At 39.6% G+C, this 15,622-nt stretch overlaps 1 protein-coding gene across 1 annotated transcript in view; it reads left to right on the forward strand.

Annotated features, from left to right (window-relative positions):
* Positions 1 to 15,622, forward strand: part of ABCB11 (ATP binding cassette subfamily B member 11) — a 130,236-nt gene that overhangs the window by 21,941 nt on the left and 92,673 nt on the right. The window contains 3 exon segments of the mRNA XM_030209802.1: positions 4,893 to 4,946; positions 5,039 to 5,090; positions 6,451 to 6,692. Coding sequence (XP_030065662.1) covers positions 4,893 to 4,946; positions 5,039 to 5,090; positions 6,451 to 6,692 — 348 coding nt within the window.

A 15,622-nucleotide genomic window follows, 5' to 3' on the forward strand; every position in this document is an offset into this window, starting at 1 on the left:
CCAGTGAAGCCCACAGAGATTTCTCCATTCTCCCAACCTCATAGCCCTCCAGCCAACAAGCATTATTCTTACCTGCTATTTCCTCCTCTGCTCTGCCAGTTTTTGTTCACAGTCAGAATCATATGAGGACTTATTTTTTAAAATATATGTTATGGTAATATTCTGGTAATAGTTAAAGTCACTCCAGCTGTTGCCTAGATCAACAGCTGGAGTGACTTTCACCTGGATCACAGTTATTTATTTATTTATGAGCATAGGCCAGGCTGGAGACTGCTCTAGGAGACCGAAATGCAATTACCACACACTGCAATGTCTTAGTCATTCCATGACTTAGGCCACACCATTAGTTGAGCTTCAAATCAATTCAAATATTTCCTGAAGAAACTTTCCACAAGTTAAATAATGGGACAGTATTTAGCAGAGGCCGCTTCATGGCAGCAATCAGTATTTACACTATACCCACAGTCCCATTATCCACTACAGCGTTAATTATACTCCAATTTGAGAACAATGAAGTCCTCAGCCATCCACTTTAGAAGATACAATCGTAACTTCTAGGAGTTCTTGAAAATAGTGATGAAACACACTTAGGTGACAATTTTAGAAACTGGAGACAAGATTTAGGCACCCTAATGCCATGTTTTTAGTGCCCATTCTATGATGGTTTTTTGGCACCAAGATTCCATTAAAGAATATAAGCATAAACTGGCATTAGCACACCTAAAGTTACTCCAAGTCAATGGCAGTTGGAACTGTTGGCACCTAATTGTTATGTTATACACATATCTCAAAGACAGGCCCATGATCTGCCCACTCATGTTTACACCCCCTTACAGTTACTCACTAACCCCCAGATTCTATACAGATGGGTACCCAACTTTACGCTTGATGTGCAAAGTTGTGTGCAATTTATAGAATAAGGTTGGTTGTTCTCAAAACTCTATTTAATAATTGGCTGTTAATGGCCAAATATTGGATTTCATTGGTGTTAATTGATGCTAATTGGCACCAATTAGCAGTTGTGTGCCTAAGTCACGCCATTAGTCACTATTCTTGAAGTTGAGCATGCTAATTCTCTCACGCTGAACTTCTAGGGAGCATGGATGTTGAAGGGGCATACCCAGTCAGGTGTATGCCTAGGTATTCTGCACGCAGGTTATAGAATACTTGGAGTTATGCACCAAACTGCCAACAGTTAGGCTTAAGTGCTCGTGCCTAAAGTTATGCATGCAGGAGAATCCGACAAAGTGGAGAACTTGAACGCTAAAAGTCTATCTTCACCGACACGATCTTTTCAAACCAAAGGTCTTTTTCAAGACCATTATCTAACTCACTACATCAAGAGATTAGATGTTAGTCTATGTATACAGATTATTCGGTATTTCAACACATCAGGGCATTGGATGTTTTCTGTCATACAGACTCCTGATGCAGGCCTAGTGGCCGAAACACAACGTTTGTGTCGAGTCCTTTTTTTAATAAACATTTTTTACTTCCAAGTCCATCGTTCCAGTCTTTGGTATCCGTGGTCAACCTCCTACTCTTTCTCTTCATATCTTCATGTCTAAAGTTAGGCATGAAACTGCAGAGTTAAGCTAGTTTTCCATAATCACAGTTCCATGCAGAACCGCCATTATAGAATTCGCACTTAGCACGCATCATCCCAGCATATAAATTTTGGCAGCCTTTCTTAAATCTACTCCTAGGTGATGTTGATGTGTATGCAATAGAATAGCACCTAGTATGTATGTGCATAATTTTGATTAGTTGGGCAAATCATGTGTGTAGGTGCTCTTCTCCTATACCGTACATACACAATTGGCTCCTATCTTTAGGTGCCAATTTATAGAATTGCCCTTTTACAGTTTTGGTGACCTCTCTCTTTTGCTTGTTTTGCTTGAGGGACTCAGGGATCTGAGTCTCCAGGCTGTAGCAGGTATTATCTGGAACTCCTCTGGAAATTGCTGACATCCAGGTAGAAACAGCTTACTCCTTAACATTTCATTCTTTCAGCAGGGTAACGGGGGCTCCTGGTTCCCCAAACACCCAGAGGAGGCAGAGGTCTCTGTGGTTTCTTACTTCTGCCTGGTTATTGAAAGCTCTTTTAGCTTTTATGTGCTCACTGGGTTAGCAGGGCACAGGTAATTTTATATGCTGAAACTAGCTGGCTAGGACATCAGGCATACAGGTTCTCAAACAAGGGTCCAGGTCAGGAGGCTGGAACCAAAGTCCAGAATTTGAACTGGCTTTTTAGCTTTGCAACATTCCCACCAATATTAACTCTTCCCTTAAGCTGAATTCTGGACAGTAATGACACTCCTACTTCCTACAATTAGAATGGACATTGAGAGATCACCAAAGCACTTCTTTGCACAGTGACTAAGATGTCACAGAATACACCATGGGCACTGCTTTGGATGGAGGCTGGAGGCTGTGGGTCTTTTCTCTGCACACTGCCCCCCTAATTCTACAAACTTGTGTGCCTAATTTTAAACTTACCTCAATTCTATGCAGTGCGACCGGAGTTGCGTGCTCAAATCAGGTCGTATTCTGATTTGCACGTGCAACTTAATTATCTTAACAAGCCAGTCAGCACTGATAATTGCCACTTAACAAGCAATTATTGACACTAATTGGCATTGATTGCAATTTATGCGCATATTCTGTAAAGTGATGTAAGTAAATTCTAAGATGCAGAATCAAAGAGGGGCTTTGCCATGGGCATGGAATGGGTGGTTCATGAGCATTTCTAAAATCTATGTGCGCTGTTATAGAGTACACCCAGTTTTACTTGGTGTAAATACCCGCAACTAAATTTAGTCATGTGACGGGTGCTAGAAGGAGTAGATAAACAGAAGGAGGACTTCCAGGTGATTAGACATGTTTCAGACTGAGGTAACTGGAACTTAATAGAAAAGAAAACTCCCCCCCCCCCCCCATTTTTGAGGAATGATTGATATGGAAAGAGTAGTAGCCAGATAGACAAAACTATGTAAGAAATCATATGTAACCCTCCTTTAAGAGGCCTCTGTAATGCAGAGGATATCTAAACCTTGTTGTTGAATTAAGTTATAGACCAATAGCGAATTACTTTTTAGAGAACATATATTTAGGAGACCCACCTTGCAAGAAAGTGATAAGCTCATTGGTGTAGAGGGTTGGGTTATTTAATGAGATGTAAGGTCTTTGAGAATACTTATGAGCTGAAGCTTATTGATAAGCAAGGTGTCTGAAGCTCTATAAAATTAAAATAGCAGCCTGAAGGCACAGAGTGAAGAGCATAAACTAGGGTAAAATAATGTGGATGAAAGGCAAACATAGTTTTAAAGCAAAAATAGATGTATGTCCACTGGAGGAGTACCCTAAGGGCTATGCCTGCATCCTGTGCACACTCCTTCAGCATGTATTGTAGTCAGGGCTCTAAAGACTTCTGAACATGATATGATCTCAAGGGAGGAATGTGGGTGGATATATGAGCTGTAGAAGCAACAAGGCTCAGGCAGGAGGGACGAAATAGCACCTGGACCAACTACAAAGAAAATAGAGACAGGTCAAAGAAATACACAGCAGGTAAAATACACAGTAAGGACCTAAATCTATATATGCTGCCTAAAAAATTGGCACCGAAGGAGAATATGATTAGGCATATCCTGTAAACTGCTAGGCACGATTTACAGAAATATGCCTAAATCTATCCACAGCCAATTACACCAATGAAAACCTAGTATAAATACCCATGCCTAACTTTAGGTACGGAGCATGTTATTCTATAACACTGCACGTACATTTTTGTAACACACTCAACCCGCCCATGCTCCTCCCATAGCCACACCCCCTTTGGGGGGAATCCGAGTGATAGAATTTACATGGACTACGTTACAGAATAGGCTTAGCGAGTAGTGTGCGTACATTCTAATTATTGCCAATTAGTGCTGATAATTACTCATTACCATTCAATCATTGGGGTTTGTTATTAAATTAAATTATATGCACAAATTGGCTACATGTGCCGATTTGTGCATGTAACTCAAGGCGTCATATATAGAATTAGGTGGTAAAAGTGCCTATAGGTTAACCTATGAAGTAACATGTGTACACCCAATTCGCATGTGTTAGAAAGTGGTAACAAAAATTTGCAAAGTTGTGAAATGAACCAAAAGAAAGCATGAAAACTGTGTGGGGGGGGGGGGGGGGGGGGGGGGGGAGGGCAAATGAACATTTTTGGCCTGCACACATCTCTATTGAAGATGAGCAGTTATGTTGCCATACCATGGTGAAACATCTAAAAAGCAGACAAAAATTCTTAAATGTCGAACTTGCTTCTGGTAGAAGTCAATGCAACTGGTAAAGAATCAGAGAATCAGCATAATGTGATCCCTGCTCTTCTCATTCTTAAGTATTCCCCTGTATTCTGCAACAATTGTAATGCCAGACTTTTGGATAACCCAGTGTACAGCATTACATTAATCTAGTTGAGTTGTCATAAGCAAGTGGCAGCTTGGAGTGGAGCAGTGGCCTAGTGGTTAGTGTGGTGGACTTTGGTCCTGGAGAACTGAGCTCAATTCCCACTTCGGGCACAGGCAGCTCCTTGTGACTCTGGGCAAGTCACTTAACCCTCCATTGCCCCAGGTACAAATAAGTACTTCTATATAATATGTAAGCCACATTGAACCTGCTATGAGTGGGAAAGCACAGGGTACAAATGTAACAACAAGTGAATTATAGTTATCAGGTTTTTCTGATCTAAGACAGACCATAAAGGTATATTGTCTCTCTTCTTTCTACCTTTTCATGAAATCTGGCTATACTGCAGATAAAATTCTTAAAAACCATTAAAATAGGGAAAAATTCACAATGAAACATTCATACATTATTTTATTTTTGTTTGCTAGTTGTTCGTATGCAAATGGAGAAACTTCTGCAAAGGAAATTAAAAAAGAAGAAAAGTAAGTCATATTTCATTCTGGAGGAAGTCAAAAACATACATCAAGTACTTGTCTGAGAAATCTACAATTCTGCTTTTTTTATTCTCTTAAAGGTCACAAGGCAAGAAGAAAAATGAAACCTTTAGAATTGGGTTCTTTCAACTGGTAATTAAATTACTATAGTTTTATATACACATTTTGTTTTCTGGCACTGCTAAGCTATGAAGTAATGCCAATTTTTAATATACGTGAGTAAACTTTGATTTTTTTTTTTAACCATTTTGCCAAATATTGAATGCATCTGGTTCTTAATCATAGTGCACCAATGATTAAGAATATAAGAATAGCCATACTGGGTCAGACCAATGGTCCATCTAGTTCAGTATCTTTCTTCCAACAATGGCCAATCCAGGTCACAATTACCTGGTAGAAACCCAATTAGTAGCAACATTCCATGCTACCAATCCCAGGGCAACCAATGGCTTCCCCCATGTCCATCTCAATAACAGACTATGGACTTGTCCTCCAGGAACTTGTCCAAACCTTTTTAAAACCCAGATACGCTAACCGCTGTTACCACATCATCTGGCAACAAGTGACTATTCTTTGAGTGAAAATATATTTCCTCCTATTTGTTTTAAAAGTATTTCCATGTAATTTCATTGAGTATCCCCTGGTCTTTGTACTTTTTGAGTGAAAAATCAATTCACTTTTATCTGTTCTACATCACTCAGGGTTTTATAAGCCTCAGTCATATACCCCCTCAGCCATCTCTTTTCCAAGCTGAAGAACCTTTTTAGCCTTTCCTCATCCCCCTTATCATTTTGGTCACTCTTCTTTGAACCTTTTCGAATTCCATTATATCTTTTATGAGATACCGTGACCTGAATTGAACGCAAAACTCAAAGTGAGGTTGCACCATGGAATGATACAGAGGCATTATAATATTCTTGGTCTTATTTTGAATCCCTTTCCTAATTATTCCTAGCATCCTCTTTGCTTTTTTGGCTGCCACCGCACACTGAACAAATTGCAATGTTTCTGATCTTATAGATGCATTGTATAACTAATAAGCCACATATGGTGTAAGAACTTACAAAAACAGAGGAAACCAGATTTTGTTATACTGCAGTGGGATAAATTGCCTTTGATCTCTTGAAGACTGAGGGACAATCATGAAACTCAGACTTCAATTGGCATGGGGGAGGGGGCTGAATTTTAACCTGAAAGGGGGGTGTTGATCTTGTGGGAAGCAAGGTTGTGGCTGGACCTTTTAATGGAAGGTGAAGGTGGTGGATGCCGTCGCCATAAAAGCTATTGGGTATATTTGGGACAGATATGAAGGATAGCAGTAGGAGTGGAGACTGAGACATAAAGGGTGTGGTAAGAGGAAACTGGTATTGAGTTATACGTGCAAACTCATCAGCACATCTAGCCAAAATGCACAAATCCCAACTGAGTGGACAGGACGGGCCATTTTGGTCTCTTCCATCTGTCATTCACTGTGTTAATCTTTTTCATTCAGTTTAGGTTTGCTTCAAATACTGAAATCGTAATGATGGTTTTCGGCAGTTTCTGTGCAATTCTTCATGGTGCTGCCCAGCCATGCATGCTGCTTGTATTTGGGATGATGGCAGATACATTTATTCTATATGATATCGAGTTACAAGAACTGAAAAACCCAGAAAAGATATGCATTAATAACACCATCATGTGGATCAACAGTTCTCTTAATCAATATGAGCTGAATGACTCCATAGATTGTGGGTAAGTTGTTTGTGTTTCAAGTGAAGTTGATTCATGTGGCTGATTAAGACTTCTATTTAAACAGCAGTACTCATTTTATTTACCTCAGCATGTCTCAAATTAAGAGGAACCAAGATATGTATGATAATATCTAGAAAAAGATTGAAGCTTATTTTATGAACACTGTAGAGGTGTATGGAATTAGCTTTGTTTGGACAGAACCAACCCCACCACCTTGCTTCAGCCTGTATGCTTGTTCTAAATGACCGGAACAAAATGGACAGTGGCCTACTAATGGGACAGAGGAGGATGAGGCTAAAGTCAGAGGAAGCAAATTTTAATGAAGAACTTGACATTGCCTGTGTTTCAGCAAATTGCCTGCTTCAGGGGTGGTATGGCAGTTTCATGCATCAAATGCTTCCCATGCAAGTTGAAACAAAAAACAAAGAGAAGGAGAAAAAACCTTTATGTAGGTTATCCACCAAACAAACAGCAAGATGTAAGGGTGGAACCTCAGCTTCTCCAGCACACCAAAAAAATGGTACTACCAGAGGGTAAGGCAAAATATATTTTTTTTGTCAAATTGGATTATAAGCAATATAACATTGCACCAAGATGCTTGCCAAGATGAATGGACTCGACAAGGGTCCATGTTTTGGCAAAGACACCTGCATCAGGAGTCACAACATCTGGAGGGTCTCAAGAACAGGCTTTGAGTGCCTCCTTAGTTGCCTTTGTCGGGATACAGAATTCTTATACAGTGGGGGAAATAAGTATTTGATCCCTTGCTGATTTTGTAAGTTTGCCCACTGACAAAGACATGAGCAGCCCATAATTGAAGGGTAGGTTATTGGTAACAGTGAGAGATAGCACATCACAAATTAAATCCGGAAAATCACATTGTGGAAAGTATATGAATTTATTTGCATTCTGCAGAGGGAAATAAGTATTTAATCCCTCTGGCAAACAAGACCTAATACTTGGTGGCAAAACCCTTGTTGGCAAGCACAGCGGTCAGACGTCTTCTGTAGTTGATGATGAGGTTTGCACACATGTCAGGAGGAATTTTGGTCCACTCCTCTTTGCAGATCATCTCTAAATCATTAAGAGTTCTGGGCTGTCGCTTGGCAACTCGCAGCTTCAGCTCCCTCCATAAGTTTTCAATGGGATTAAGGTCTGGTGACTGGCTAGGCCACTCCATGACCCTAATGTGCTTCTTCCTGAGCCACTCCTTTGTTGCCTTGGCTGTATGTTTTGGGTCATTGTCGTGCTGGAAGACCCAGCCACGACCCATTTTTAAGGCCCTGGCGGAGGGAAGGAGGTTGTCACTCAGAATTGTACGGTACATGGCCCCATCCATTCTCCCATTGATGCGGTGAAGTAGTCCTGTGCCCTTAGCAGAGAAACACCCCCAAAACATAACATTTTCACCTCCATGCTTGACAGTGGGGACGGTGTTCTTTGGGTCATAGGCAGCATTTCTCTTCCTCCAAACACGGCGAGTTGAGTTCATGCCAAAGAGCTCAATTTTTGTCTCATCTGACCACAGCACCTTCTCCCAATCACTCTCGGCATCATCCAGGTGTTCACTGGCAAACTTCAGACGGGCCGTCACATGTGCCTTCCGGAGCAGGGGGACCTTGCGGGCACTGCAGGATTGCAATCCATTATGTCGTAATGTGTTACCAATGGTTTTCGTGGTGACAGTGGTCCCAGCTGCCTTGAGATCATTGACAAGTTCCCCCCTTGTAGTTGTAGGCTGATTTCTAACCTTCCTCATGATCAAGGATACCCCACGAGGTGAGAGTTTGCGTGGAGCCCCAGATCTTTGTCGATTGACAGTCATTTTGTACTTCTTCCATTTTCTTACTATGGCACCAACAGTTGTCTCCTTCTCGCCCAGCGTCTTACTGATGGTTTTGTAGCCCATTCCAGCCTTGTGCAGGTGTATGATCTTGTCCCTGACATCCTTAGACAGCTCCTTGCTCTTGGCCATTTTGTAGAGGTTAGAGTCTGACTGATTCACTGAGTCTGTGGACAGGTGTCTTTCATACAGGTGACCATTGCCGACAGCTGTCTGTCATGCAGGTAACGAGTTGATTTGGAGCATCTACCTGGTCTGTAGGGGCCAGATCTCTTACTGGTTGGTGGGGGATCAAATACTTATTTCCCTCTGCAGAATGCAAATAAATTCATATACTTTCCACAATGTGATTTTCCGGATTTAATTTGTGATGTGCTATCTCTCACTGTTACCAATAACCTACCCTTCAATTATGGGCTGCTCATGTCTTTGTCAGTGGGCAAACTTACAAAATCAGCAAGGGATCAAATACTTATTTCCCCCACTGTATATTGGTGGGAGTGAGAGCATATTCTTCAATACACACTGTCATTCTAGCCGCAGCCAAAAAGATACTCTCATTCACACCAATATATAAGAATTCTCTCGAGCCTATTCATCTCAGTAAGTCTCTTGGTGCACTGTTGTATTGCTTATAATCTGATTTGGAAATTAAATAATTTTGCCTAACTCTCTGGTAATCAGAAAACAACAAGGTAATGGTCCACCAAATCCAATGTGGAAGATAAAACAAAGAGGCAGATGTGGTGAGAAAAAACACACCGCCCAATATTTAAAAAACAATGGCTGCTAAAATGGCATTTAGGTGGCTATCGATATTCAGTGCTGGATAACCGGCGGTATTGAATATCGCCGGTTAATGGCTTAAAGATAGTCAGTTATATCGAACAATATATCTGGCTATCCTCCAATTTTCAAGGGCAGATCAGCCAAGTTTAGCAGTCATATTTGGCCACCACAATAGGTAGAATAGATTTGGCCGGGCTGACTTTAACTAGCCAACGCTGAATATCAGCTTGGCCAGTTAAAGTCGGACTGGCCAAAATTAAACCAGATATTCAATGCTGGTCACTGGAAATGGCTCAGCATTGAATATCTGGGCTTAACGTGGACCTCAGGAGACAGTCTGGCTATCTTCCATGGTCTGACTATTGGGTGGACAGTCTTTATTTGTTAATTAAAGCTCCAAGGAATTCAAACATCTGTACCCGACATGGCCATGTTTCACCTGAGATACAAGCTGTGTCAGAGGCAAGATTACTAGAAGGACAAACACAAAAACATTCAGATTTTATTGTAAAAAAAACACATACAAGTAATCTTAAAATAGGAACTCCTTCATGTAAGAGATACATGTAACAATAAATACACTTTAACATTAAATAAAACTAAAAGTATTCAACATCTGTATCAAAATTAAAATTCATACATATTTGAGGACAATTAAAAAATAAACACAAAACTGAGAAAACAATTGTAAAACCTCAAAGTGTAAAAGAAAGATGGGAAGAGGCTTATCCAGCTGGTGTAAAGCCACAGACTTTACCTTGGCTGGACCAAAGGTAAAATGAAGCAAGTACTGTATTGTAGAAATAAAAAAAAAAGTCCACCATGGTGTTAAAACAATCAGTAGCTCAAAGGTATTGAAAATGAAAAAACAAAACAAATCTACTCAAATGCTCCTGTTCCTGGATACGTTTGTACAAATAGTGAGACAAACTTACTATGACAACCTAACTTATATACACTAGGATGTCATACATATATAATTAATGTCTGGAACAAAAAAATCATAATTTTTTTAAACAAATAATGTTAAAGAAAGATTGATTTCAACTTAAAACTGTGGTAAGTATGCATAAATATGATGTAAAATGGTACTGACTGCTTTAAAAAGTTCTATGGTGTAATAAAATGTCAATACGAACAACAGGTTTAAAATGACAAAAAAAAACCCCAACCCAGACTCAAAAATGAAAACAAAAGGTTAAAATCGTGGTGGAACGCATTGAAGGCGATTATATGCATTTCATTGACATCAGTGCATTCCACTGACGTCACCAATGTGTTCCAACCACGGAAGAAACTTCAGATTTTAAAAAATTCCATAAAATACGTGATGAACATCACGTATTTTATGGATTTTTTTTTAAATCTGAAGTTTCTTCCGTGGTTGGGACACATTGGTGACGTCATTGGAATGCACTGATGTCAATGAAATGCATATCAAAAACATGTAAAAATGTACTGAAACTTCTAAAAACAGAGTTAAGTGATCAATTATGGATTCTAACAATCCATTTAAAAAATGTTAAAATACCACAATAAAATTCCAAGTAAGGCATCCCAATAAAAAAACATTTAAAAGCATCTTTCAGCACAAAACAATCCTAAACAGTATAGATATATAAAACCCACAAGGGAATCACCATCAAATATCTCCACAAACTTGATGTTTATTTATTTATGTTATTTGTGACATTTATATCCCACATTATCCCAAACAATTTTGAGTTCAATGTGGCTTACAATAAACAGTATAGCATACATAACAAAGAATAATGCATAAGAAAGTAATTTGTTGTAAGAATCCAATTTTACAATACAGTATCATAAATGTACTGGGATAGCTATGGATGTTTAACAATACAATTTTAAAATACAGAATCCAAAAGCTAGAGAGGTAATCATAAACATCACAGAAACAGAAAAGTGAATTTCTTGATTCAGACCATGGGCTGTTACAAAGTTGAATCTGTAAATAAACCTTTGTTCTGCCTGTAAAAAGGAGTCTGTCAAGGTCATCCCCCCCATGAGGGGCATGGCATACTTAGAACAAAGAAACAATAATCTTGTTTCTTTGTTCTAAGTATGCCACGCCCCTCATGGTTGTATTCTATGGAATTCTATACAAGCGGTTTCTCCAATACCTTTCTCTTGAGCGCACTTTTGTGCTCCAAAATCCGTTTATTGAATGGTTAAATAGCCTTTCTTATGTAAAGCAACCCACATGGGCACATTGCAATATAAATGATCCCCTGAGCTCTTGCAATTAGTGAAGCATCTAAGTTCATATTTTTCTCTGCAACTAGGGTGAACAAAGGTCTTAATGTTAATATTCACCTTGCATACAGAGCACATACCACACTTATGGTATCCTGCAGGTCACTGATTGAATTGATGATTAGATCCAAGGAGGGAGAATGCACAGTATGTCCTTTAAATTTCTTTCTTTTTTTGTGGGCAGTCATAATGTCCTTGCTCTGAAAATGGTCTATCCCCTGGATAATGTGCCAGCATTTATGCAACATTTTAATGATATCTTTTGATAAGTGTGCAAATGGCAGAGCATATACTACTTTACTGTTAGGTTCTCTTGTTTTCGGCTGGAGTAGCGCATCTCTATCTGCACTAACAGCTGTATTATACCCTTTATTGATGGCTTCAAAAGGGTATTCCTTGGACTGAAACTTATGCATAATCTCAGTTGCCTGTTTCTTGAAAAAGGAGCCCTTGGAGCACAGTTGTTTGCATCTCAAAAACTGGGTGTATGGTAGGTTCATCTTCAATATGCGATTATGGCATCTTCTAAAATCTAAATTTTGTTGACATCCATTGGTTTCCTATATAGATCACTATGGAAAGTTCCATCTTCATAAATAATGCAAATGTCTAAAACGGCATTACATGTTTTGTCAAAAGACATTTGAAATTTGAGGTTAATATCAAATCCATTCAGGATTGTAAAAAAGTATTGCAGTTGCTCCACTGCCCTTTTCCAGATCATAATGATGTTGTCAATATATCATCTCCATAAAATCTGCTCACTCAATGGTTCCTGTTCAAAAACTTTTTGTTCAAATGCTGCCACATAAAGATTAGCAACCGAGGGTGCCATCATTGCCCCCATAGTGGTGCCTTTCACTTGTTGATAAAAAGTTGCATCAAAATAGAAAAAGTTCCTCTTCAAAACTATAGCTGCTGGTTCAGCAATAAATTCCACTGGGATGCGAAAACAAACATGATCCTTGATCAACTCATCTCTTATTACTTCAATAGCTTCATTTTGTGGGATATTTGTGAACAGTGACTCTATGTCTAGCATGACAAGAAGAATCTCTCCTGCCAACAATATCTCTTTCAAAGTGTTGATGATGTCAGCAGAGTCCCTAATGTAGGACGTAATTTTTAGGACCATAAGTCTTAAAACCTTGTCCACAAAAATAGACGGTGGTTCTAAAACTGAACAAATTGCTGTGACTATTGGTCCGCCAGGGGGATTGGTCAATGACTTGTGTATCTTAGGGAGGATGTAAATAGTTGTTGTGACTGGGTTCTTGACTTGCAAATATTCTATTTCACGAGTATTTAGGAATCCACTTTCTTCAGCTACCTTGATTAAGGAGTCAATCTCACTATTTAGTCAGGTCCCCTATCAAATTGGAGTAAAAAAAAATGTGGTCTCCAAGCTATCTATGAATTTCCTGTTTGTACTTAGCTGTGTTCATGACCAGCACACGTCCATCTTTATCTTACAGCTTTATTACAGTGGAATGATATTGAGAAAGTCTGTTAATTGCTGGATTCTGGGCTTTTTGTGGTGATAAAAAGGCCTCATTTTCTTGTTTTCTAATTGGGAGATCGCCTTCAAAACATGCTTTTCATATGTATGAATGTAATGGATTCCATTTGATAGAGTGCTTCACTATTGCTCTATCACTGTTACTAGCAGTATTTGTAGCAAAAAAGGACTTATAAAGATCAATACTCACATCAAATACATTGTATGCGGGGGTGGGAACAAAATATTGACCTTTACTTAACACATCTATTTCATCATCATCTAATGATGTATCAGATATATTATAGATGGGATTCATAACCTGTCTGCTCCTAATCTCCTGTGGGGGGTCTGACTGATGGTAAAACCTGTTGTAGTAGTTCATTCCTGATGTTCCTGTCCCCCTCCCTCTTCATCATCCTCTCTGTTGAAAGAAGTGTTGATCCCTCTGTCTCTCTTGATTGAATTCTTGTGCATTGTGGTTCTGTTTGCAAAGTTGGCTCATCTGAAAAACCTATCTCTGAACATTAGTCCTAGGGGGAGTAGTGTAAAGTGAGGCAGAGGGATCAAACACCTCATCTGAAGCACTACGCAGTCTTTTCTTCTCTCTAATGATCCCAGAGCTAGGAGGAACCTGCCTACGGGTATTTCTAGTACAATTTTGTGGTACTGGTCTACTCCTACTCCTCCTTTTTTTTTTGCCATGGATATACTGTATCAAATTTATAGTCCTGCTCATCCCTCTTGAATTTGTCAGACTTCATAGATTTCAACTCTTTAGTAAAAATAACAACACTCTTCAGTCCTCATAAAGCAGCTTTTTTAAAGGAATTCTAGCTCTAATTCCTCTTCAACTTGATTGCTTTTCTGTTTGGCAGTCTTAATTAATAACACCATCAGATATAATGAACATTTTTTCAAAATTGATTCCCATTGCTTTAAAAACACATCATCATTATCAGTCCTTTAGGGATCCACTTATAGTGGCAATAGTCCAGAAATATATAGAGGAATGGAGATCCATTCTTATGGATCTCTTACTTAACGTGACTGCTTCCTCCCAGTGACTGAAGTAATCCTCCAACACTTCTTCATCCTTGAAAAGGGGTCAGCTGGGAGCAAATCAGCAAGGTCCTCATTGCAGTGGCGTTCCTAGGGCGGCTGACACCCGGGGCGGATCGCCGATGCGCCCCCCCCCCTGGGTGCAGCGCCCCCCCTGGCGAAGGGACACCTTCCTCCCCCCCCAGCGAAATGACACGTCCCTCTGGCAAAAGACACCCCCCGGGTGCATTTTTAGCTGCTGGGGGGGGGGGGGTGCCGCACGCCTGTCGGCTTCACTCGTTCCATGCTCCCTCTGCCCCGGAACAGGAAATAACCTGTTCCGGGGCAGAGGGAGCACAGAACGAGCGGCGCCGACAGGTGCGTGGCACCCCCCCAGCGGCGTGCACCCGGGGTGGACCGCACCCCCCCCCCCCCAGGAGCACCACTGCCTCATTGTATCAGTGGTAGCTCATTTTGTAGGTGGTAAGGGCTCACATGTTAATCCTGTGCTAATTAGTTAGTGCACGGTAATGCCCACATGCCAACCAATGAGGATAGCCGTACCCACTTTCTGCCCCCAAACATGCCCCCAGCACTTATTTTTTAGCAAGTCGATAGCATGTGCACATGCAAAAATTACCATAGGATGCACCATTTCAAGGTGCAGTAAGCACGCATTAGTAAAAGGTCCCCTTGGTGACATGTCCAAAGCATGTCCATACTCTGCCTACATGTATTCCACCCATGCAAGTATGCACTAAGCGAATTTAGCACATATTTTATAGAATTGTGCTTAGAACTTATGTATGTAAATACCAATTACTGGTGCCAAAAACATACGTAGGTGCTAGAATTCTATATTCTACATGTGTACATATATAATCTACTCTGGAACACCCCTAGTCATTCCTTTCATAAATATGTTTTGGACAGATATGATACGTAGAGGCATATTTTCAAAGCACACAGACTTACAAATTACATAATAATTTATGAAACTTTAAGTCTTTGAAAATGAGCCCCATTATATGATACATTATGGTAAGTAAATGTATCCACTGTGAAGTTATGCATCAGCAGAGGTTGTCCACTCTGGACATATCTATAGCTATATTTCTCTATATATCTTTAACTATATATTCAATTCTATTCAGACATGTCTATGTCTCACTTATCAATTCATTCCTAAGTGAGTTAAAATATAACTATTCATAAATTATAAAACTATTCTTAAATTATTAACACTAAACAACATAAGACATTACACTTCACATTTTAAGAATATGCTAAGAGAAATAAGACTTTTCAATTTCTTTCGGAATACAATGAAATTTCTTTCCTGATGTAAATCCTCAGGTAATGTATTCTACAACTACAGTCCTTTAATTGATGGTGCATGAGAATGAGTTGATACTTTTCAAGCAATGAAGATTGATGGATGTGTTAACAGTTAAGAGAGCTTAATGTGTTTTTTAATGCTGAATC

Source organism: Microcaecilia unicolor, chromosome 7 (genome assembly GCF_901765095.1).
Source record: "Microcaecilia unicolor chromosome 7, aMicUni1.1, whole genome shotgun sequence".
Lineage (NCBI taxonomy): Eukaryota > Metazoa > Chordata > Amphibia > Gymnophiona > Siphonopidae > Microcaecilia > Microcaecilia unicolor.